This window comes from Manacus vitellinus, unplaced genomic scaffold (genome assembly GCF_001715985.3).
Source record: "Manacus vitellinus isolate BGI_N305 unplaced genomic scaffold, ASM171598v3 scaffold_2_pilon, whole genome shotgun sequence".
NCBI classification, from domain to species: Eukaryota; Metazoa; Chordata; class Aves; order Passeriformes; family Pipridae; genus Manacus; species Manacus vitellinus.
Genome location: NW_021940208.1, coordinates 17782901 through 17805729, shown reverse-complemented (window position 1 = coordinate 17805729; position 22829 = coordinate 17782901). Strand labels below are relative to the sequence as shown.

At 38.2% G+C, this 22829-nt stretch overlaps 1 protein-coding gene across 2 annotated transcripts; it reads left to right on the top strand.

Moving 5' to 3' along the window:
- The first annotated feature begins 76 nt into the window (after nucleotides 1-76).
- HSPH1 (heat shock protein family H (Hsp110) member 1) lies at nucleotides 77-22829 on the top strand. 2 transcript variants are annotated; one of them, XM_008926146.2, is made up of 17 exons: nucleotides 77-204; nucleotides 6096-6236; nucleotides 7983-8105; nucleotides 9337-9436; nucleotides 10204-10337; nucleotides 10834-11078; nucleotides 11988-12216; nucleotides 13116-13222; nucleotides 14614-14747; nucleotides 16777-16982; nucleotides 17765-17896; nucleotides 18637-18774; nucleotides 19176-19301; nucleotides 19830-19937; nucleotides 20045-20164; nucleotides 21324-21485; nucleotides 21968-22829. In XM_008926146.2, exons 2-17 carry the CDS (start codon nucleotides 6210-6212, stop codon nucleotides 22166-22168), a joined length of 2292 nt encoding a protein of 763 aa, XP_008924394.2. In that variant the 5' UTR covers nucleotides 77-204; nucleotides 6096-6209; the 3' UTR covers nucleotides 22169-22829. The 2 variants fall into 2 exon arrangements, with proteins under 2 accessions (XP_008924394.2, XP_008924395.2); XM_008926147.2 differs by lacking the exon at nucleotides 17765-17896.

Sequence of the window (22829 nt, the reverse complement as noted above, 5' to 3'; positions counted from 1 at the left end):
GAAGTTTTTTACGGCAAACTGCAAGAATGGCACTTCAACAGAAAGACTTTGGTGTTTTACTTCCAGTAGTAGGAGATGTATCTGTGACAGATCTCAGTCATGTTTGTTGTCAGTACTGGGGTTAATTAGCCTGTTGTTCTTTTCAGATCGGTGGTTTCGTTTGGCTCTAAAAACAGAGCTATTGGTGTTGCGGCTAAAAACCAGGTAGGTCATTTCCTGTCGAAGTACCGATGTAAAGAGAGTTGGCTGGGAATAGTTAAAACCAAACAACTTCATTTTCCTTGTCAAGCCTTTTATTTTAGAAATGCTGCACTATGATGCCATGCTTTCTTCAGAGAAATGTAGGATATTTTTGCTAGAATGTTACTGCTCTCTCTTTCATTAATGTAATATTTTCCCATTGAATATGTTGCTTTTCTGACAGCTTAAGGTCTCTGGGTTCCTTTTTTTAACAGTTGTATGTAGGCTTTCCTTGCACTTGAAGGATAACATTTTAAATTTTGTATATAGTTTCTTAAAACTAGTTGTAAGGGGAGAAGTTTGGCTCAGATTCTTAAAGCTATTAGGTAGCTCTTGTTTTGAAGTCATTTTTGGGGGTTGTTTGTTGGTTTTTTTTTTTGATTGAGGTGCTCTGAAAGGTTGAATGTATTCTTCATTAAAGTCATATTTTCAATTTAGAAGGAAAGCTTGATTCCAACGAGACTCAGAATAATGTAATGTAATGGTTAAATAATCCTTAGGTATTTTAAGTTGTTACGTAACTGCTGCCGGTGGAGATCAAGCATGCAGCCTCCACTGGCCTGTGCATATCTCTCATAGTAAAAGGACTGCAGTGAGTTTCCATGGAGAGAGCACTAAACGAGGCTTTTTTCCACTGTAATATCTCCCCTCTTAATTTTGAACAGCTGAGGTAATACAAATAGTTTACATCTTTACAAGCACATGTATGCTCTCAGTTATGGGTTAACATTTGCAGTAATAAATTAAATGTCTATGTTTGTGTTTTTTTCATTTAGTTTTGTTTTAACATTGGTTTTGTTTAGTTGACTGCTTCCACTGAAACTAGTATGATTCATCAGTGTGCAAAAAATGAGTTGTTACTCAAAATGCCAAGTGATCTGAACCTATGTACTCTTGAGCATGTTTCAGTATTGTTGGATTATTCCAGTAAATGCTGTGGAAAGCATGAAGCAAGCTGAAAGTGAAGTAGATTCCATCTCTCAGAATGCATTTACAAGTGTGTATTTGCAGTGATGAACACCTGTGACTTAAGGTGCTTTCAAACTGACCTGTATGATGTTACTATATTGACTTTTTCATGCTTGGTTGTCCAATTAGCAGTTGAAGGTAAACATTTTTACCAGAAGAAAGTGATACTTAAAAATGATAAAATATAATAGATCAATTATTTGTCTTGCTGTAAGTGGTGTAGTTTGGCTGATGACCTGAGATGTAAATTGTGTTTCTTTTGTAAATATAGAAGTTTCTTGACATGGACAATGGAGGGATACATTTTTTGTGTCCTAGGGTGTAGTTGCTACTTAAATCAAGGAGTACAGTGATGCTTTTCATTTGAATGAGTTTCCTAGATAAAAAAAAAAAAGGCAATCAAAACAAAGCAAACCAAGAAAAAAATCCCACCAAAAAAAAGAAAAAAAGCCTGCGTTTTTGACTGCCTTCTACAATGTGATTATATGTGAGAGAGCTCAGAGGTGCTCTTTTTAATATTTGAGAATCTGCTGCTGGAGCAAATTTTCAGAGAATTTCTCTTACCTTTAGGTAAGTCTGACAGCATCAGAGATGATAACAGTATGTTAGTTAACAGACCATAATTCTCAGCTTTCGTAATTGTGACTAAGCAAGAAGATATTAAAACATGCTACAGACCTAATGGCATACAATTACTCTAAAAATATTTTAAGATTGTTCTCTTAGAAAAGGCTTCTAGGTTAATTCTAAATTAGGCTATAAAAGCTACCAGTGTTTGCGGTTCTCTGTCCACTACATGGTAATAATTCTTGTTTCTACAGCTGTACAGCTGTGAATTACGTAGCATTCAACTACTCTGAAGCTGTGGGTATACAAATAAATGAAACCGTGCTGGGCAACAATCTTAGACACAGGAACCTAAATACTCAAATGCATTAAAGGACTGGAATAGTTCCTGGCATGATTTTTGTCCTGTCCTAACTCGTGCTCTCTTACTATTAATTGCTGAGTGCTGTTTGGTGATTAGAATAAACCAAGGATGATTCTCAGTAGGGAATTCAAGTGTGACGTTTTTCCACACAGCTGTCTGAAAGTTACTGTTTGTTAGTACGAGTACAGCCTCCTTTTTTGTCAGGGAGCTTTTCTGTAGGAGAGCTGTCCTAGTTGCATAGTTTTCTAATATAAGATGTAATTCAAATTCTTCTGTTTCATGATGGAAAATTTTACATGCAACAGGGAACTGATGCTTTCCTTTGAGGGTAGTGAATGCTAGAAATCTTCCTTGGTATGATCAGCATTTGAGTTGTTATTATATAGTCTATGCCTACCTAAATCTGTCCTGTGGAGAACAATATACTCTTATAATTTCTCTCCAATAGAATAGGATTAATTTTACGCTGAGATACTTGCAGTATCTCTTTTGGACTGGTCTAGTTGTCCAGTTTCTGTTGTGCTTTGCATTCCTGATAATGAATGCTTCCTTAGGTAATTTGTGTCTGTGGGGAGCTTGCATTATAGCTTAGCATATACTTCAAGCTGATGTTGTTACCAAAAAAAGTTTCAAGTTTTTTGGTGTTATCTATGCACTTCATCAGTCTGGTGCAAGAATTTGAGTTGCTGCTAGATGAACATGGACAAGGAAATGATGTGATTTAAAGGTAGTGCAAGAGGAAAAAAGTAAGTATTGAAATGCATGGGGACACTTAAGCTTGACACTTCATAACTACAGAAACAGTTGTTTGCCTTAATGTAATGAGGTTTAAAGTGGAGGTGGGATGGCTGGGGTTGGAGTGCCAGTTTACAAACATTGCAACTACTTGTGAAGCTGGTTTCTATCTTGAATCATTTGAATTTCATCTAAATTCTGTCACTCTGTTGCCAAGGTAGTGGCTCTGGTTGCTGGCATGATCAGTAGCAGAGTGCTCCAGTGCTGCACACAGCGGGGAGTTTCCTGGAGTGGGGGAACATCACAGGGAGCCAAGAGCTGCCAGAAGCCTGTGGCTTGAGCCGCAGTGGCTGATGGTGCCTAAGTGGGGCCAGGAGCAACAGCAGCAGTTGCTCCCAAATATAAAATAAGCCCTTAGGGGGCAGTTGTGACCAGGGTGTGGCACAGCAGTTTGCACAGAAGGGTGCTGAAGCAGTGCCAGCTCGACCAGGGAGCAACGGTATTCACCTGGCAGAAAGCCATGGCCTCACTGAGCTCCACACCCAGCACGACTGACACAGCTGCCCAGACAGCTCAGGCGGGAACATGCTACCTCCTAGGTGCTCACCTGCAGGGTGAGCCCTGCTCTTGTGCCAGTACCAGGTAGCAGCTGTAAGCACAGCTGTGGGAGTGTGTCCAGGTACAGGAACTCTTCCACTTAGTGATAGAGCTCTGGGAGGAAGTAAGTAGGTGAAGAAGTATTGGAGTGCAAAAGAGAGAGATGAAGTACTGGAATTGTACCCTGCCTTCCCTGGGACAGGCCTGGGAGGCAGATAGGACACATGATAGAGAGGATTCCTTACCCTCCTCTCCACCTCTCTGAATACAGTGTCTTAAAGGGATGGAGGCAATGGTGACAAGTTCCTGGGCAGCACGGCAGACACATCTCTGTGAATGCCCCACTTCGCCAAGTGCCCTGCACTTGGGTGTGAGGCTCTGCAAGTGGAACTGAACAATAACGAGGATGGTGGTTTGTCCTGCATGAAGCTGTCACCCAGGTTAAGCCAGTCTATGTCAAAACTGCTTCCATAAAGAAAAAAAGAGATGTTGTTGGCATAGGAGACACCCTTCTGAAGGGAACAGAAGGCCCAATGTGCTGGCTGGAACCACTTCTTAGAGAAGCCTGCTGCCTCCTTGGGGTCCAAGTTCCTACCATGGTATGGCCCTCAGATTATTACCCATTATTGTTTTTTCAGGTTGAAAGTGATGATGTTGCATCCAGAAGTCCAGGGGCAATCAGGAGAGACTTCAGGGCCTTGGGACAGCAGGTTAAGGGATCAGGAGCACAAGTAGTGATGTGTTCTCCTCTATCCTTCCAGTTTCAGGAAATGTGGGAAGAGACAGGAAGAGCCAGCAGACCAGGCTCTGAACCTGGTGTCAATGGCAGAGTTTGAGGTTTTTGATTGTGGGTCAGTTTACATGACAGCAGGGCTGCTGACAACAGATGGGGTACACCTGTCTCAGATGGGGAAAAGGATCTTTGCCTGGAAGTTAGCAAGGGTCTTTTAGAGAGCTTTAAATTAGATTTGGAAGGAAAAGGGATAAAACCAGGTTTGCTAGAGATAGGCCTGGGGGCACCACATTAGTATTTGAGAGACAGTGTGCTAATGAGGTCCTTCAGTCTGCTGTCTCAGTGGAGGTAGAGGATGGAGATCCATGTGGCAGCAATGACACAAGGGTTATTGATGTGTTGGAAACCACAGAAGCTCCTGAGAATGGTCGTGTAGGAATTGGAGCTTCTTCATCCCCAAGAGTGTTGGGATCAGTAGCCCAACTGAAGTGCATCTACATTAATGCCTGCAGCAGGGGCAACAAAGAGGAGGAGTGGGATACTGTTGTGCAACAGGAAAACTATGACACAGTTACCATCATGGAAACATGATGGGATGACTGACACAGCTGGAGTGTACTCTTAGTTGGGTGAAAAAAAAACTGTCTGGACAGCCAGGCCCAGAGAGTGGTGGTGAATGGAGTTAAATCCAGCTAGTGGCCAGTCACTAATGGTGTGCACCCTCAGTCAATTTGGAGGTGAGGCCAAACTGGGTGCAAGTGTTGATCTACTGGAGGTTAGGATGGCTTTGCAGAGGAACCTAGACAGACAAGATGGAGGGGCTGAGACCAGTTTATAAGGTCTAATAAGGCCAAGTGCTGGGTCCTGCACTTGAGTCACAACAACCCCCTGCAGCACTACAGGCTGGGAGAAGAGTGGCTGGAAAGCTGCCTGGTGGAAAAGCACTGGGGGGGTGCTGATTGACAGTAGCTGAACATGAGCCAGCAGTGTGTCCAGGTAACCAAGAAGGCCAATGACATCCTGGCCAGTGTCAGAAATAGTGTGGCCAGCAGGACCAGGGCAGTGATTGTCCTCCTGGGCACTGGGCACCTCGAGTCCTGTGTTGTGTTCTGGGCCTCTCAGTTCAGGAAGGACATTGAAGTTCTGCAGTGTGTCCAAAGAAGGGCAAGAGAGCTGGTGAAGGGTCTGGAGCACAGGCCTTATGAGGAGTAGCCTAGGGAGCTGGCGTTTTTTACCCTGGAGAAAAGAAGGGTCAGGGGAGACCTTACTGCTCTCTGCAACGATGTGAAAAGAGGTTGTAACCAGGTGGAGGCCAGCCTCTTCTCTCAAGTAACTAGCAATAGGACAGGAGGAAATGGGCTCAAACTGCACTGGGAGAGGTTTAGGTTGGATATTAGGAAAAAATTTTTCATTGAAAGGGTTGTCAAGTATTTGAACAGGCGGTCCAGAAAAGTGGTAGAGTCACCATCCCTGGAGGTATTTAAAAGGTGTGTGAATATGGCATTTTGGGACATTGGTGGGCTTGGCTGTGTTAGGTAAATGGTTGGACTCAACAATTTGAAAGGCCTTTTCCAACATAAATAATTCTCTGATTCTAAATTAGTTGACTAAAGTAGTAGGCACTACAGATCATGTCATTGCTCACTCAGTTGCATCAAGGCTTCAGAGATACTTTTATAATCCTTAAAAAATAGTGGTCTGCTAGTCTTTTGTAGTAATGAGCTGATAAAAAGTACCAGATAGTAATTACTGGTGTTAAAAGAAACAGCTGTGACAGGGGAGCAGGTGGTTGTCTGAAAACTTGACCTGTGCTGGGGGGCATACGGAACAGCACTGAACATTGCAGGCTGATTAAGAGTGGATTTCTAAATACCCTGTATTTCTTTACAGCAAATTACTCATGCCCACAACACTGTATCTAACTTCAAGAGATTCCATGGCCGTGCATTTAATGATCCTTTTGTTCAGAAGGAAAAAGAAAAGTTGAGCTATGATTTGGTTCCCATGAAGAACGGTGGAGTTGGAGTAAAGGTAAATTTGCAGTGTATATTTCTGGGTGTTACAGCTAAATCTGAAATCTTATATTTCAGCACCTAGTCATGAAAATATCGGTTTCTTTTAATTACTCTAGGGGGTTTTTTTAGTCTTTCTGTTAAAGAAGAACTCTTGTATGAATAGACACCTTCATCTTTAAATAATGAATGTTAACTATCAAATTAAGGCTCATTTACAAGTAATTGCTGAAATGCAAGTTTCTGTGTTGGTACACTACACGTCCTACTCAAACATACTGGCAGAAAAACTGCTAAGATTATTTCAAGGTCGTATGGTATGACTTCAAAGTATTAACCTTCTGTCACTCTTGTGTGAAATATGTTGCAGCAGTATAATTATGTGGTTACAAATTCCTCATAAGGTAGTCCGAACTTTTCTTTAGAATAGTTGCTATAAACGAGTGATACGTATCTTTAGTGGACTGCCTGGAGTAAGTTACTTGCAAACAAGGGTTGAAAAACAGTTTGTACCACATTGCAGTTTGGGCTATTGCTTACATTTCAAGGAGTTTGCTGATACAATGTCAGCTATTCGTGAATAGGTGCTGGTAATAACATTGTATCCATTTGTAAAACTATATAAAATTATTGCTAATGAAGCCCTGCTGGCATAACGGAGGATGTTGCTTCATTAATGAAGACCCTAGTTTGAACTAGTGCCTCAAAACTTCAACATAGATCAGTCCTAGGTAATGAATAGATCACAGAAGAGATTATACATTAGAAAGAATTCTGACTAGAATAGTAGCCAGGCTTTACAAAAGAGTAGATGCTTTTTCTTCTGCTGTTTGTGACTTGTGAGGCTAACAGATAAATTCAAACTCAAATTAATGGTTTCCTTTAATTAATGGGTGTAGGAGTCTTTTACTATATGAGAAAGCCTAGTATTGGGAGAACACTGCTGTCTGGTATTCTATTTTTCTCAGGTTGTTTGGAGAACAAATTAGTGCTTTTTTCTATTTAACTGTGATTAAAAAGTTTTAACAACTGATTCAGTAACATTCAGTTTAAACATGGGATATTTAGAGAACAATTTTTCTATTAAAACCAAAGTCCTTAATTTTTCCCCAGATTGTACTGAGGTGAATAAAAGGCAAACACTGCTTTCAAGAATCAGTTATAACATGATCCTTCACTTCATCGCTGTCATGTATTCTAATGCACAGAAAAATGGTGATTCAGTAATAATTTTTTTAGTAAGAGAGCAATAAGTAAACTTTTTGCTGAGCTTTATCTTAAGCTATTAATTGTTTTATGTGCATAGGTGAACTGTGTTGCACAGTTCTTCATGTATTTGAGCAGACTCTTGATGTATTTGAGTAGAAGGATAAAAATGCCAAGGGAAAATAGCCAGCAAGCAGTTCTGGGCTTTTCTTTTGCATTTGGCAGTAGTTTGAAAATCGTTGGCTATTTTTAGATTTTGACTTAATAGTGTGTGACCATGTCTAGCTTCACTCACATTTTAAACTTGTGTTACTTTGACCATATCCTAACCATTTTCTTCATCTATAGAGTTGATACAGTTCATGATCCTTTAAGAATTTGAGAATGGAATTATTGCTTCTGTAAACACTCAACTGGGAAATTAAACTCTAAAGTGAAGTTCTATAATGAAATAATTAAGCATGTCATGATTGATAGAGTATTAGCTAGTGTATCAAAGAACATGAAGTAATTTTTCCTTCAGTTGAAATAATGGAATTATTTTACCTATTCTATCCAGGTCATGTACATGGATGAGGAACATATCTTCAGTGTGGAACAGATTTCAGCTATGCTATTGACTAAATTAAAGGAGACTGCAGAGAGTAACCTAAAAAAACCAGTGACAGACTGTGTTATTTCTGTAAGTAATTGTAGCGCACAGGAACATTATGTCTTTTAACTTCAGCTACTGAAGGCATTTTGTTTCTATTTGTGTAGAGTGAAAAAGAACTCTGCTAAGCACTTACAAAGAGATTAATCCCAACTAGCTTTAGAGCTTTTGACTTAAAGAAATCCCAGAGCTGCTTCCATATTCCAGACCCTGACTCACTTTGTGAACTCATTCTCTTAGAAATTTGGACCCAGAACGTTTCTGGTATCCAGATATATACCCTTTTACTACAGCTTGTTTCCATGACTAAACATCCTAATCACTCATTAAAGTAAATACTTATGCTTGTGTTTTTTCCTTAAATTCAAAACAATTTGATAACAACTTTGATAAACAATTTGTTAACCAAAGATTGCCTTCTGGCAGCTGGAAGCCTTAGTTTCTGTCCTGTTTATGTTTATCCTTTCAGCAAGTTTTGGGTTTTGTTTGGGTTTTTTTTTTTTTTTTTGATTTTATGACTACTAAGAAAATGGCCTCAGATCAATAACAGTCATTCCATTGCAAAGCCCTGAATATGAAATGACACCTGGCTCTGTTCTCAATGACTGTTGGAACAAGTCTATCTTGTGTTGCACCTAGGGATATTCAACTCTGTTGTTATTAGAAACGTTTATTCTCCAGTCTTTACCCAGAAAGTTAGTTCTTCATGTGTCCCTGGGCACATCAGAAGTCGCTGTCCAATGCCAATGCTAGACAAACATAAAAAATTTTCAATGACATATTCCTTCAGAATTTCTTACCACTTCCTGCCTAATTTCAACCAAAATAGATTCTCTATATTTGTTATGCCTTATTTTTTTCATCTCTCACACCTGTAGTATTGCCATATATTTTTTACCTTCCTCTTTGCTTTTTTGGACAGGAGTACAGCTGCTAGTTCTAATTAAGGTATTCCATGTCTGTCTCCATAATACCAAATTTCACATATTGGCCCTGTACTTAAGGTTCTTAGCACTTGTATACAAATACCTCACTTGTTTCTTTCTAATGTGTGCTTACTGATGCTTGTTTAATTGCATCTTTGATTGAATAGAATAGTTGAAGTCTCAGTTCAGTATGGTAGTTGCATTTTAGAGGCTTGCAGTGAGCATCTTCCTCAAAGAGAAGGAATAGATACAGTTTTAAAATTAACGCTTTCAAATAAGCATTGTGATGTCTCATTTTCTAGAAATAAATTCCTATTCTCACCTGCTCTTTTCAGGTTCCATCGTTTTTCACAGATGCTGAAAGAAGGTCCCTTCTAGATGCAGCTCAGATTGTTGGCTTAAATTGCCTTAGATTAATGAATGACATGACAGCAGGTAAGTAGGGTAAATGAGCAGTTTCTGTAAATGACAAGTTGGATAGAGAGTGCATTTGGTTACTCCAAGAAAAAGGGCTGACTTGAAAAATTAAACATGAGACAAAAACATTTGAAAAACTTTTTGCTCTTTTCTTAGGTTAATGTCTTCTGTGTGAAGGGGTAGACAAGATCAAACTTCAATGATAGTTTTCTCCCTGAGCACTTATTTAGGTGTCACTGCAATGCCAGTACTTGTTCATTTAGTTTACTGCCCAGATCCACAATTGCAGGATTTAGGCACTCTGAAAGGAAGTTCCTTAATTAAGCATCAACACCTCATGACTTCCAAGGCTTTTTTCAGTATAATTGTGGTTTTAAGACACACACATGCAGCTCTGCTGACCATTTATACAACTCTCAGACAAAACCTTCCTGCCTGGGAGATACTGATTGTAAATACAAAACTTGGTTTGGATTTTATTGTTAAAATGTTCTATGCTTTCGATTACTAAGAAAAGCAAAAAAAACCACAGAAAAACAACAACAAAAACAACCAAACAAAAAAACCCTCAAACACTTAGAGAGCATATACATGTCTGAGGGAGAATGTTCTGCTTCTCAGATCCTGCAACTTAATCGAATAAAGCTTCCATGAAGGTAAAACCTTCCATCCGTGTATGTCTGGATTTGTCTTGATGCTTTTGATCCTATGTCTTAATATTCACAGGCATGTGATTGGAAACTCACTAGAGATTGCACAGATAATATCTGACACTTCTTTTGCAGTGGCTCTAAATTATGGAATTTATAAACAAGACCTTCCAGCTCCTGAGGAGAAGCCACGGATAGTTGTCTTTGTTGATATGGGACATTCTGCATTTCAAGTATCAGCCTGTGCGTTCAACAAGAGCAAACTGAAGGTAGTAAGATTAAATGAAAATAAAAGGGTTTATGAGATACTAGAATTAAATAGCCTGCAAATCTGTCTTGTTCTTTAAATTCTGAAATAAGTGCATGGAAAGTGTCAATGAGTCAAAAGATGGTTTTCATCAGTGTCCTTCATTTCATTAGGGTGGTTTCAAACAGCAGTTGTAAATTCCTTGCAATACACAAATGTAAGATACATAATACAACTGCTATAATTTAATTTTTTTTATCTAAATGAATGTGTGTATAGATTAAAATTTTGAATAATTAGGATTGTCACCTAGTTACTTAGTCTTACTCCCACTGTAAAAGTGAAGAGCAATTTTTGGCTGATGTGGTTAAATGAAGTACTTAAAGCCTGTGCCTTGGAAGATAGGCTGACCTGTCCCCAACAGTTTTTTGAAGCAAAGGCTTACTTATATTGGAAGATTGCTACTCCTTTTGATTTTACTGAGTGTAAGACTAAATAATTGTGTTCTTTCAAACCAGGTACTTGGCACAGCATTTGACCCTTTCCTAGGTGGGAGGAACTTTGATGAAAAGCTAGTAGATTACTTCTGTGCAGAAATAAAATCAAAGTACAAACTAGATCCAAAATCCAAAGTTCGAGCTCTTCTTCGTCTGTATCAGGAGTGTGAGAAACTGAAGAAACTGATGAGTTCAAATAGCACAGACATTCCTCTAAATATTGAGTGTTTCATGAATGATACTGATGTCTCTGGAAAAATGAACAGGTGAGTTCTGTACAACACCAAAGCATTTGCTTTGGTGGCCATGTTTTTTAAACAAGTGTTTCTTTCTGTGTTAGAAGGAAATTTACTGTGCTAAAATTAGGCGTAAGTGCAGAATACCTGTGGTATTTTCATAATGCTACAATAGCTAAGGCTGTTAAATGGAATGTTCAACTACCTGAGTAAAGTTTCAGTGCAATAATGCATGCATAAGAAGCTTGGATTCTTTTTGTACGATAACATGTTTTTAAAACCATGGATTGGTGTATGCAGACTGGGGCGATTGGCTGCATATTTAGGCCTTCTGCATATTTTAGGTAACCTAAATCCCATACTGATCTTAAGATAGCAATAATTGCAGCTTTGTTCCTTTTTTCTGTTCTAACTGTACTGTGGATATTGGTTTGAGGAATAGAGGACAGAAACAGTGCTTATGAGGAATGACTTGATTATGGTCTGAGTGTAAATGAAATCTGCATCTATCTGTCTCTTGCACATGCTCACAAGGCATGACTTCATTTATTCGTTCTGTAACTACTGCCAAGAGTGATGGGGTTTGTTTTTTTTGGTTCCCACCAGTATTTAGGCAATGACTTTGTTGTAAAGGAAATATCAGTGTTTTCTGATTTCTTATCTGTAATCTCTGCTAAAAGGCAAATATATAGCAACCGCTCAAATGATACCTTTATCTTAAATAACTACATTGATAGTGGCTTAGGAAAATCTGTAAGCAGCTATTTCTGTACCACCTTGTCTACAGTTGCCACTTCAGCCTCCTCATAGGAGTTCAGCTTTAAGTCTCTTCGCGGTGTGGTCAACAAACCTAGTCTGCATCAGTTTGGAAACAAGAATATCAGCAAATGTAGTGGTGGGACAAGCATTCTTTAGTTAATTCCATGGTTTTTTCCTTAGGTCACAATTTGAAGAATTGTGTGCTGACCTGCTGCAAAGGATAGAGATGCCTCTGGTTTCATTAATGGAACAAGCACAACTGAAAGTGGAAGATGTAACTGCTGTGGAGATTGTGGGAGGAGCAACCCGCATTCCTGCTGTCAAAGAGAGGATTGCTAAATTCTTTGGCAAGGATGTCAGTACAACACTGAATGCAGATGAAGCCATAGCTAGGGGCTGTGCTCTGCAGGTATAGTACTGGCAACACTTGATGAACTTAAGTTATATTTCTTGAGATCGCTTCTGTGAAGAATTAACCAAGCAGTTATGAAAAATGGTGGAAGTGGTCCGTTTTAAATTATGGAAGGGAACATCGCTAGGTCTTTTTATGGGACTGTGCCATTTAAAAAGTCCAGACTACTCCTCTGGTGCAGTCCTGTATTGAAAGTCCTGATGCTGGGTGTATTCTGTAAGCAGTCCACTCTGCTCTTCAAAAGAACAGGATTTAGGGATCTTTAATACAAAAAATGTTAAGTTGATGTCAAGCTGAAAGATATTTTTAATCAACAAGGTATGAGAAGTATCTATGGAGATCCCAAGCTACCGCAAGTTGGTATTTTCTAATATCCAACTTTCCATCAGTGTGAAACAGACTTTTATTCTGTCTCCCTCCCATTTTTACAATTTCCAACTTGTGAACTACATTTTACAAGTAAACCACTCGTGTTCTTTCTTTTCTCCTATAATCTATTGTCTTATTTCATTCTTTTCTTTGTTTCCTTACTCCATCTCTCTAACTGCTTTCCTTTACTAGCAATCAGTTGTGTTCAGGCAAGGAAGAAGGATCCTTAAGATAAACACCACTTCTTTTAGGCCTAAGCAATGCAGCATTTCCATTCTTTACAGTCCTGGTATTTGCTTAGACTGTTGCCTTTGTTCACAAGCTACAGAAAGAATGAGGCCAAAGGGCCTGCTAAGACAGTGTAAACACACTTCTGTAGCAGATTGCTGTCTCTTATGTACTGCATTGAAATCAAGCAGTTTGCGTAGTTCTGCTTTAGCTAAGGCAACATAGTTCTCTTGCTTGTCTTGGCTAGTGGAGTAGAACAGTTAACCAACTTCATTGCATGTCTTTTTTTTTTTTTTTAGTGTGCCATTCTTTCTCCAGCTTTTAAAGTGAGAGAATTCTCTGTGACAGATGCTACCCCTTTTCCAATATCTCTGTTGTGGAACACTGAAGCAGAGGACACTGAAGGGTAGGTAGCTCAAACTACAGTTCTGTGAAGCTTTTGACCTTTGTAACTCAAGGATGATGTTCTTGCTTGCATTAAATTAGGATCTTGACATTCTGATACAGAAAACCCATAGACTATGTACCAGAGATGGTTGACAGTGAAGATTGTATAGACACTTTATTTATTTATTTAATTTATTTATTTTATTTCCATCTTAATGGAAATTTTAACTATAGTTCCTCATATGTTAAAATATAAAGATTTAAAAAAAACCTGTGAGTAAATGGGGTACCAATTAATATGTTGTCTTGCATTGGCCTTATCTGATTGTCAGGTTTTAGAATACAAAATTAACCAGAACAATGGCTGGATCCTGATCCCACTTTTTTCCCTGGCTTTCTATTTTTATGTAAGGTATTCCCACCACCTATCTGAGATTCTTGATTTATTAATAATGTTACCAACTGTATATATTTTGAGCTTATGTGGATGCTATTTATCTGACTGAAGCAAGAATTTAACTCCTAGCAAGAATATAACTTCTGTAAGAGAAATTTCTTTCAGTTGCAGTGTCTTACTAATTTCTCTGCTATTAACTGTGCCATGCCTGTGGCAACAGCAGTTGCTGTCCAGGATGTAAAAGCCTAACCTCCAAGTTCATTTTTTGGAAAAATTGTAGTTCTAGGGGGACCTGTTCTTACTTTACTCATGTTCCTTGTAATTCTGCCTTTTCTTTTCATGTCTGTTTTTTGTGGAGATGGAGAACCTAATTGTTTTGTCACATACTTCTGAGAGCAACCTGTGGGTTCAAATTCTAGGTAAAGCTCTCACTTTTTCACAGTTAGGTTACTAGATGAGATCTTCCACAGTTAGGAGACAAAACTTAGTTGGAAATTAGACTGGCATAATAGTGGACAGACCTTAGAGAAAGAAAGTGAAGTAATGCTGCTTGTCTTTCTGTCATATCCAGGAATGAAGAATAATCTGGTGTCAGGGTTCTCAACTGAGCCATAGAAAGTAAGTGAGTAAGGAATTAACAGGGCTATAATTAGCCCTTTGAGACTGAGGAAGGGTGCAAATTACAATTAAAATTATGCTATTCCAAGCTCAAAATTATGTCTTTGCAGGAAACCAATTTTGGTGATCTACTGATAATCTGTCACTGTATTGTTACCTACATCTAAACTTGTTTGCCTCTGAGATGGAAAGTTAGTGGAATAGGACAATTTCCCATCACAACTGAGAACAGTAGTTTTTTTCCTTTGCAGTACAGTAATGAAGTATTTCTATTGAAACTGTTCAGAAAGCCATATGTGTCAAAACATGGTGATGTTCCTCTGAAGAGTTCTGACCCTATATTAAAGCCTTTCAGCTTAAATACTCTGCTAAAAATATTTGTCCCTTGATTACAGAGTTCACGAGGTCTTCAGCAGAAATCATGCAGCACCTTTCTCTAAGGTTCTTACATTCTATAGGAAAGGTCCATTTGAATTAGAAGCTTTTTATTCTGATCCTAATGGAGTACCATATCCTGAGTCAAAAATTGGTAAGTAATTGTCCTGGAAATGATGTTGTCTCTTGTTGTTTGATCTTAAATCAGTTCTTTAGCTGTGGTGTGTTACAGTATGGTTATATGACAAAGAAATGAGGAAAAACAATAAATGAATGTCTAGGACTAGAATGGGGTTATCACTGCAAAAGATAATTTTATAACTTTTTTAATCTTCTTTTCTGCTTATCACTAAAGCAGGACTAATCACAAAAAATCTCCTACATATAAAAAAAGCATGTCTTGAATAACTAGTTATTGGTTTTTCCTATACCTTCTCGGCTTGACATAATGCTGAATAATTTTTAATCAAGGCAGCCTAAAATAGCAGCAACTGCAAAACTACAGTTTTGATTTGTCTATGCAACATTTCTATGCAGCTCTTTCATACTTTTTGACAAATTGCAACACTTGACAGTGTTGACACTTACAAAGAATTTACAACATGGTTAGAAAAAGATTGTGATGGTAAAGACAGGCCAATTAAATACTTGCTCTTGAGTTCCAAACGTACAATTAAATGTTGTATGTTTGCTTGTCATATGTTTTGTAAACCAGCACAAGGGAGAGGGACTTGTCGCAAGAGCAAGTAGTGACAGGACAAGGGGGGATGGATTTAAACTGCAAGAGGGCAGGTTTAGATCAGGTGTTAGGAAAAAAATTCTTCACTGTGAGGGTGGTGAAGCACTGGAACAGATTTCCCAGAAAAGTTGTGGATGCCTCATCTCTCTAGGTGTTAAAGACAAGGTTGGATTGGTGCCCTGAACAATCTGGTTTAGTGGAAGATGTCCCTGCCCATGGCAGGGGAGGTTGGAACTAGATGATCTTTCATGATCCCTTCCAACTCAGGCTGTTCTATGCTTCTATGACAATATTTTGAAGTTACAGAAACAGCACACTGCCCTTTGTGTTAACTCTTACCATTAAGACTGATGGTGGGATTTGTGAGTGTTCAATTTATATGGCTTTAACAAGTAAAAAGCTGTTTAACTGCTGTTCTGAAAACTTGTAAAATCAGAACTGAAGATCACACCGGTTTCAGCTCACTTGCTGACTAATTCTTTACTCAGAACAGAATTCCTAGTAGTACTAATGGGTGAATTAATAGTTCTGATGAGACCACCAAAAGGGAGGACAGGTCACACATCTCCAATATTATTGGATTTACAAGACAGAAAATTGTATTCCCTAGCTGTAAAATAAGCAGGTAAAAGCTTGTATGCTGTAGTTTAGGTCTGTTGCTGAAGGAATGGTGCATTCAAACCTGTGTATATCTGGCCTGTGATGAAATCAGGGAACTTGTACTTTGCAGCTAAACAAGCATTGTAGTCTTCAGGTCACTCTTTTGGCAATATGTGTATAACCATATAGTAGGCAGAAAACTGTCTGCTGTTAATGTCAAGGGTGTCTGATTCTTTATTTAGTGTTAAACTACTTGTCTGTCTTCTAGTTTCACAACACTTGTTTGAAGTATTACAGTAGTTACAGAACAATTAGATTCTGCCTTGGGTTAAAAGGTTATGGTAGACTCGCGTGGATGTTAGCAGCTTAAAAGAGTGCTTCTAGAAATACTGTTTCTGTGTTGGACAGTAACTTATGTTAAAAAAATACTGCTTAACGTTGGTGTTAAACTAAGTCTTTCTTTGTGTAGTTTTCTTTCAGTCCACTAGTAACACAGAACCAATTTTATATTTATTCTGAATTAGTAGTGTTAGGAGAACCTATACTAGCTCATGAAAATAATCATATTCCCTTTTGATTTGTAAACTGAAGTTGGCTGAAAAGCAGTGTACTTTGGTTTTGGTTGGGTTTGGGTTTTGGTTTTGGTGAGGGGGTTTTTTGTGGGGTTTTTTTGTTTGTTTTTTTCTGGTAGTATTTATTTCAGTTTGGGGTCCATGAGATTAGCACAGAGGCTTCATCAAATATTTAGAAAATGTGTTGTCTATGAAAAAGGAAGGTGTTTTCCTATCTCTGGAGTATTACCTATTTAATTCCACTGCATGAGTATTGATTCTTTTGGTTTTAGGTAGGTATGTTATCCAGAATGTGGCAGCCCAGAAAGATGGAGAGAAGTCTAAAGTCAAAGTAAAAGTCCGTGTCAATACTCATGGCATTTTCAGTGTGTCCACTGCATCTATGGTAGAACCAGTTAAAAGTGAAGAGTATGAAGATGTCAGTGTTGAGACTGAAGTGGAATCTCAGGACCAGAGGCCTATTGACAACTTAAGTGATGTAAGTTGACTTTTCCTGTGTGTGAATGTCCTCACTGAGCCAAGTGTGTTCTGCTGTTACATACTCTGGAAGAAAAATACTTCTAAGGAAGTGAAAAAAGATTAGTTTTAAGATGTGCATAGCTGTCAGGAAATGTGTCTTTATAAGAACAGGAGAGAATGTACACTATCTTGAAAGCGTGTGGATTTCAAAATCAGTTTTTGGGCAATAGCAGCAAGCGGGTTGCTTAAGGGTGGGATTACTTACAACTGCCGTAGTTATCCAACTGTTCCAAACAGGAAAACTTCATTTGGATTGTTAATCATCTGTGCTCTTTGTGTTAAAAGGATTTGTATGTAATCCTTCATATTAGTAAAGTGTTTTGAAACTTTTTGTGAAAGGGAAAGCTGGATCGTTTTCTACAGCATTGAAGGAGAGGGGAACGCTGGGGAATAATGCGCATTGCTATAGTTTACTTGATGTTTTAAGTTTCCTGAGGGGGAAAAAACTTAAAAGCTCTGACTCAAATTAAAAGCCACTTTTTGTAAGAGGAAGTGGTAGCACGTGCACACACGCACACAAGTACCATGCTGCAAGCTTGGCACTGTTAGCATTTTCATAAAGTCCTTCTGAACTTGCACCTAGTCTGTATCTCCATTAGTTAAAGCATGTGTGTTTCTACGTGTGCACAGAATGCTTCGTAGGGCACTTTGGACAGTATGTGCATCAGAAGAGAAGTGCCCTATAATTAAATGCAAGTGCACATGCCTTCTACATCCTTTGTGCCTGGGCTTTCATTTCAGAAAAATATCCAGCAAGAGAACAGTGAGGCTGGAACACAGTCCCAGGTACAAACTGATGGTCAACAAACGTCACAGTCTCCCCCTTCATCAGAACCTCCCTCTGAAGAAAACAAAATCCCAGATGTCAAGAAAGTGAGTGACCCTTTAACTCTGTTGAAAATGTTATGCTCTATAATGGTGGCTTTTAAAATGGTAACATATTCCAGGGAAAAGTAAGGAACTTGGTGCTCAGAAGCTTTTTCGTATCTTTGTTACTGTGAAAAATGTCTGTATCTTGTGATAATTTTTGTACAGAGTTTACAAAAGGATTCCTGCAAGAAATATCTCTCTACCACTTCCCTGTCTTCCTGCAGTGTTGTACAGCTAGTTTATTTGGGTTGCAGACTTTCCATTTGTTTAACAGCTGTTAGAGGCCAAGCTTATTAGGCCTACTGAGAAAAGTTGGAATCAGGAATTCATACACCTAAAAGGAAATAATCTATGTGAAAAACATGTGTCTGCATGTTATTGCTAATGGCCTGTGGTTTTTCATCTTTACAAGATGAAAAATGTTTTGGGTTAAAATCTTAGCCAATGTCAGCATCATCAAAGTGCTAAGCTACAGATGGACACTTCTGAAAAACCTGCAAACACATGATATCAAACATCTGAGAAACATCTTTCCTTTAACTCAGTACTTACTGTCTGTAAGGAGACTAGCATAGGAGGTGGAATTCCTGAAAGGAAAGGGCCTCATAAGTATATTTTGAAGATTTTGAAAGAACAGAGAAAAACCTTTACGTGTTCTTCCTCTGAATGTTTCTGTCATCATAGTGCTACTTCATTAGAAGGAAGTCAGGAAAATTATCTTATTTTTCTTCTTTCCAACTCAGACAAATGAGAAGAAAGGTGATCAGCCCCCAGAAGCTAAAAAACCCAAGATAAAAGTGAAGAATGTGGAACTACCCATTGAAGCTAACTTGGTTTGGCAGTTAGGAAAAGATCTCCTCAATATGTATATTGAAACAGAGGTGAGTTAGAGTGTGGTTTGGACTGCTTTCTTGTATGCAGTTATGAATCATTTGTCTGCTTTTCCAGGCAACCTCTGTTCTTTTACTCTAACCCTGGAGTGTGAACTCAGTTTACAGTGAGCTAATATAGTCTGACTTGTAACGCACAACTTACAAATGTTTGTCAGAAAGATTGAAGTGTGTTTATAACAATTAGTATCAGAGCAGTGATCCATGAATGATGTCACAGATTGGTATGAACTGTTGTTAAAATTTCTTCAGATGAGTCTACTGCGTAGCAATCAGAATTCCAGCAGTTAGGTGAGCCAGGGCCTCTGGGAGATTTTACAAGAGCTGTGCTTTGTAGAATGCTGTTTGAACACTGGTATTTTTTAATTAAAATATTTTTTGTGGTCATAAAGGGAAAGATGATTATGCAAGATAAACTGGAGAAAGAAAGAAATGATGCAAAGAATGCAGTGGAGGAATATGTATATGACTTCAGGGACAAGCTGTCTGGACCGTATGAAAAGTTCGTTTGTGAAAAGGTAGGTTATGGTTTTAGGAACTTCCCTTAAAATACTAATACCAAATATGTTTTGTATACCTTGATCAAGCTTACTCAAAACCACCCTGGAAATAGCTGCAAAACCAGAACTTGTTTGAATGATGGCAGCGACTGATCCAGAATTAGGTTTAGGCTTAGCAGATACATATCCCTGAAAATAAATTTTATCACAAATGGAGTAATGTTTTCAAATAAAGTTGGTGACTAGAAGGGGAAGCTGTATTGCTGGACACATAACCAAAACCATGAATTAGAACCACACTCCAAGCATTGGCCCAATGAAGGACAAAAAGCTATAGATGATACCTGTGTTGTAGATTAAGTTTCTCAGTTCAGAAGCTGGTGTGGTTTAAGTGACTTAATTAGGCAAAAGATGCAGTAGAAATGTAATTTTTATATTGTAGGCTAAGAATTAATGTGTATATTTATCAGTGTCCTGCTACTGCAAGACAAACATAGTCGATTGGTACCTATTTTGATGTTTGTGTTGAATTATATTGGCACACAGGATCTGCAGGGGTTCTCTGCACTCCTAACAGAGACAGAAGGCTGGCTGTATGAAGAAGGTGAGGATGAAGCAAAGCAGGTGTACATAGAAAAATTAGAGGATTTAAAGGTAGGTCTGTTAATATGCCCAAAACACAAAATTTCCAAAATACTGCACAAAACAACATTAAGGAATGTTAATGAATCACATAAACACACAGGAACTGCTTTTTCTAGAAATTAGGTACTCCAATTGAAATGCGCTATCAAGAAGCAGAGGAACGACCAAAGCTATTAGAAGAACTGGGACACAGGCTCCAGTATTATGCTACAATAGCTGGGGAATTCAGGAATAAAGTAAGTGGCCTTGGAGTACTTTTTTTTTTTACCACAGTGTTTCAGTGAGGCTCATTGGCTGGAAAGGCTTCAAATTCACTCAGATGAGCTGCAACCTACTTTATATAGGTCACAAATTTAACATCACAAATGTTTCCCAGTGCTCAAAATCTCACACAGTATGTCATTTTCAGTTTCTTCATACTTCTGGATGTTTTAAGGCTAAAGAGGACATTTTATAAAGAGTGAGGGTTAGATTTATGGTCAGATTCTTGACCTTTTAAAAGCTAATCTGACTCTTCTTAGAAATGCATTTCCAGTTCTCTCAAGAATGAGAATTATTTTATGGTGAGAAGCATTAGAGTAAAATCTACTAGTTGATAAAATAAAAGATCCAGTTTTATAATATGTGGATGTTTGGGGGTTGTTTTTTTGTTTATTGTTGTCTTCTCAATGGTACTTGTAAATTACTTTCTTGATAAGCATTCCTGCCTGAAAATTTACTCTTTGGGTTTCTACTTAAAAAATTTGAATAGGGCAGCTCACAACACTCATTGAGAGATGCATCTCAGTGCAATTCTCAGTTGCAAACAATTATAACCCCATAGCTACAGATTATGAAGTTGTCATTAGGTGAAATAATTAGTACTGTTGCACAGTCCTTAATAAGTAGCATCATTGAAAAGAGTATATTTAAAACTTGGTTTTACTTAAGAATTCTAAATATGGATTCATAGGTTGTGTTTCTTGGTAGGTCCTTCTCCTGATATCAGTTAATTGTGTAGCTGTGGTATTGTAGGGAATGCTGAAGTTGAAAACTTCGATCCTTTCTGCTTACATCAGAATCACACCGTCTAAAGTACCTTGGGCCCAGTTGGAACCTCCAGGAGGGGAGGGGATGTTTTTTGTTGTCAGCCTGGCTAAGAACGTTAAATTCTATTGCATGACCTGTTTGTGAAGCTTCTATGCCCCCTGTGAACTGCAATTTTTGTTTATTGGGCAAAGGAAGCCTTATATTAACGTCTGTATTTCTTGTTGTCACTTGCTGTAACAGGTCTTGCTTGTGGCTAATAAATATTTTGACCATCAGTAAAGATTTATAAATTGTAAATAAGATATAGCCTTGTTGACATAACTTGGTAATATTATTAACTAATATAAAATGTTTGTATTTGGGCAGGATGAGAAATACATCCATATTGATGAAATGGAAATGATGAAAGTAGAGAAGTGTGTTAGTGAAGTGGTAGAGTGGATGAATAATGCTGTGAGTGCACAGGCTAAGAAGAGCTTAGATCAGGATCCAGCTGTGCATTCAAGTGAAATTAAGGCAAAACTACAGGTAAGTACTGTAAGAAACTATCATTAGAGGTTGGTGCTAAAACTAGACTGGTATCTGTCCCCTTTGTCTCCCCCAATTTCATCTTACTGCTCTAGTGTTCTTAACAGGTAGAAAGTATAGAGATAAGGAGATTGAGCAGAAAGCAGAGGAGCTCCAGTGTACTGTGTACAATACTGTGGAGTTAATTGATATTTTATGTTTCTCAGTCACCTTAAAAAATCATGTTTTTCGGTGTTTTACTGGTAGTCAAAAACAGAATTTAAAAAAAACTCATGTGAAATCCAAAATACAAAGTTGAACTTTGCCCATGGAACATCAGTTAATTTATTTCAGGGTACAATAAGTATTTGTCAGTTTGGACTCAGGGGAAACAAATACAGAAGGAAGTTTGATACAGTCTTTTGGGTACAGGACTATTCACACTAGTGAAGCTGGTGACTCCTTAGTATATATTCTGACCACATCTTTTCCATTTCTTTTAGGAATTAAACAATGTCTGTGAGCCTGTTGTGACACAACCAAAACCAAAAGTTGACTCTCCTAAGGAAGAAAACCCATTAAATGAACGGAGTGATTATAAAACTGAAGACATGGGTGAAGATGACAAAAATTCGGAAATGCCTCAGCAAAATGGCGAATGTCATCCAAGTGATCAAAACACCATTAACATGGACCTGGACTAAACCACTGCACTTGCAGCAAGTTATTTCATCCCATGACAGAAGATGTTTTGGCTCTCATATGTGATGGGGGTGGGAATGCATTGTTTTGGAAACTATTTATATTTTTTTCTTAAGACTTGTCTGGGATATGTTGTATTACAGGAGGAAGAATAGTAATAGTGTTGGTCATGACTATCCTAACAGGAAAATTGCCTTGGTAACTTCCAGATTCCTGTGGAATTGTGAGTTCATACTAAGCTTCTGTGCAGTATTTAACCATTTGCATCACTAAAGATGAAAAGAAGCCCTTATTCTGAAATGTACTGCTCCTTCAAAAGGTTGTAATCGAAACACTCGTAGGCATTTGTAGATGCCAAGGTAGTTTTCTTTTGTCTGGACATCTAATTGGGTATGTCAGAAAAAGCCAGTGTCTGTCCCGTTTATAAGGACTTTCCAGAAGAAATCCTTCTGTCCTAAGGTTTTTGATTGTTGCAGTCTAAAGTATGTATCAGGTAATAAGATGGTGAAATGTGTTAGTAGCATGCAGAAACGCTTATGTTTCATCTCTTGCTAAACAATACATTTTTCATGTGGGGTACATAAAATGAAGGAAGCGCTAATTCTGTTAGTGTTATTGTGAAGCTTTTTAATGAGCTTTGAAATAAAGATCATTTTACTGGTA

Coding starts and splice junctions, on each gene's coding strand:
- HSPH1 (XM_008926146.2), top strand. CDS start 6,210: ATGAAGAACGGTGGAGTTGGAGTAAAG. Junction 14,748..16,776: donor ATATCCTGAGTCAAAAATTG/GTAAGTAATTGT, acceptor TTTTGGTTTTAG/GTAGGTATGTTATCCAGAAT. Junction 18,775..19,175: donor ATATGTATATTGAAACAGAG/GTGAGTTAGAGT, acceptor GTGGTCATAAAG/GGAAAGATGATTATGCAAGA.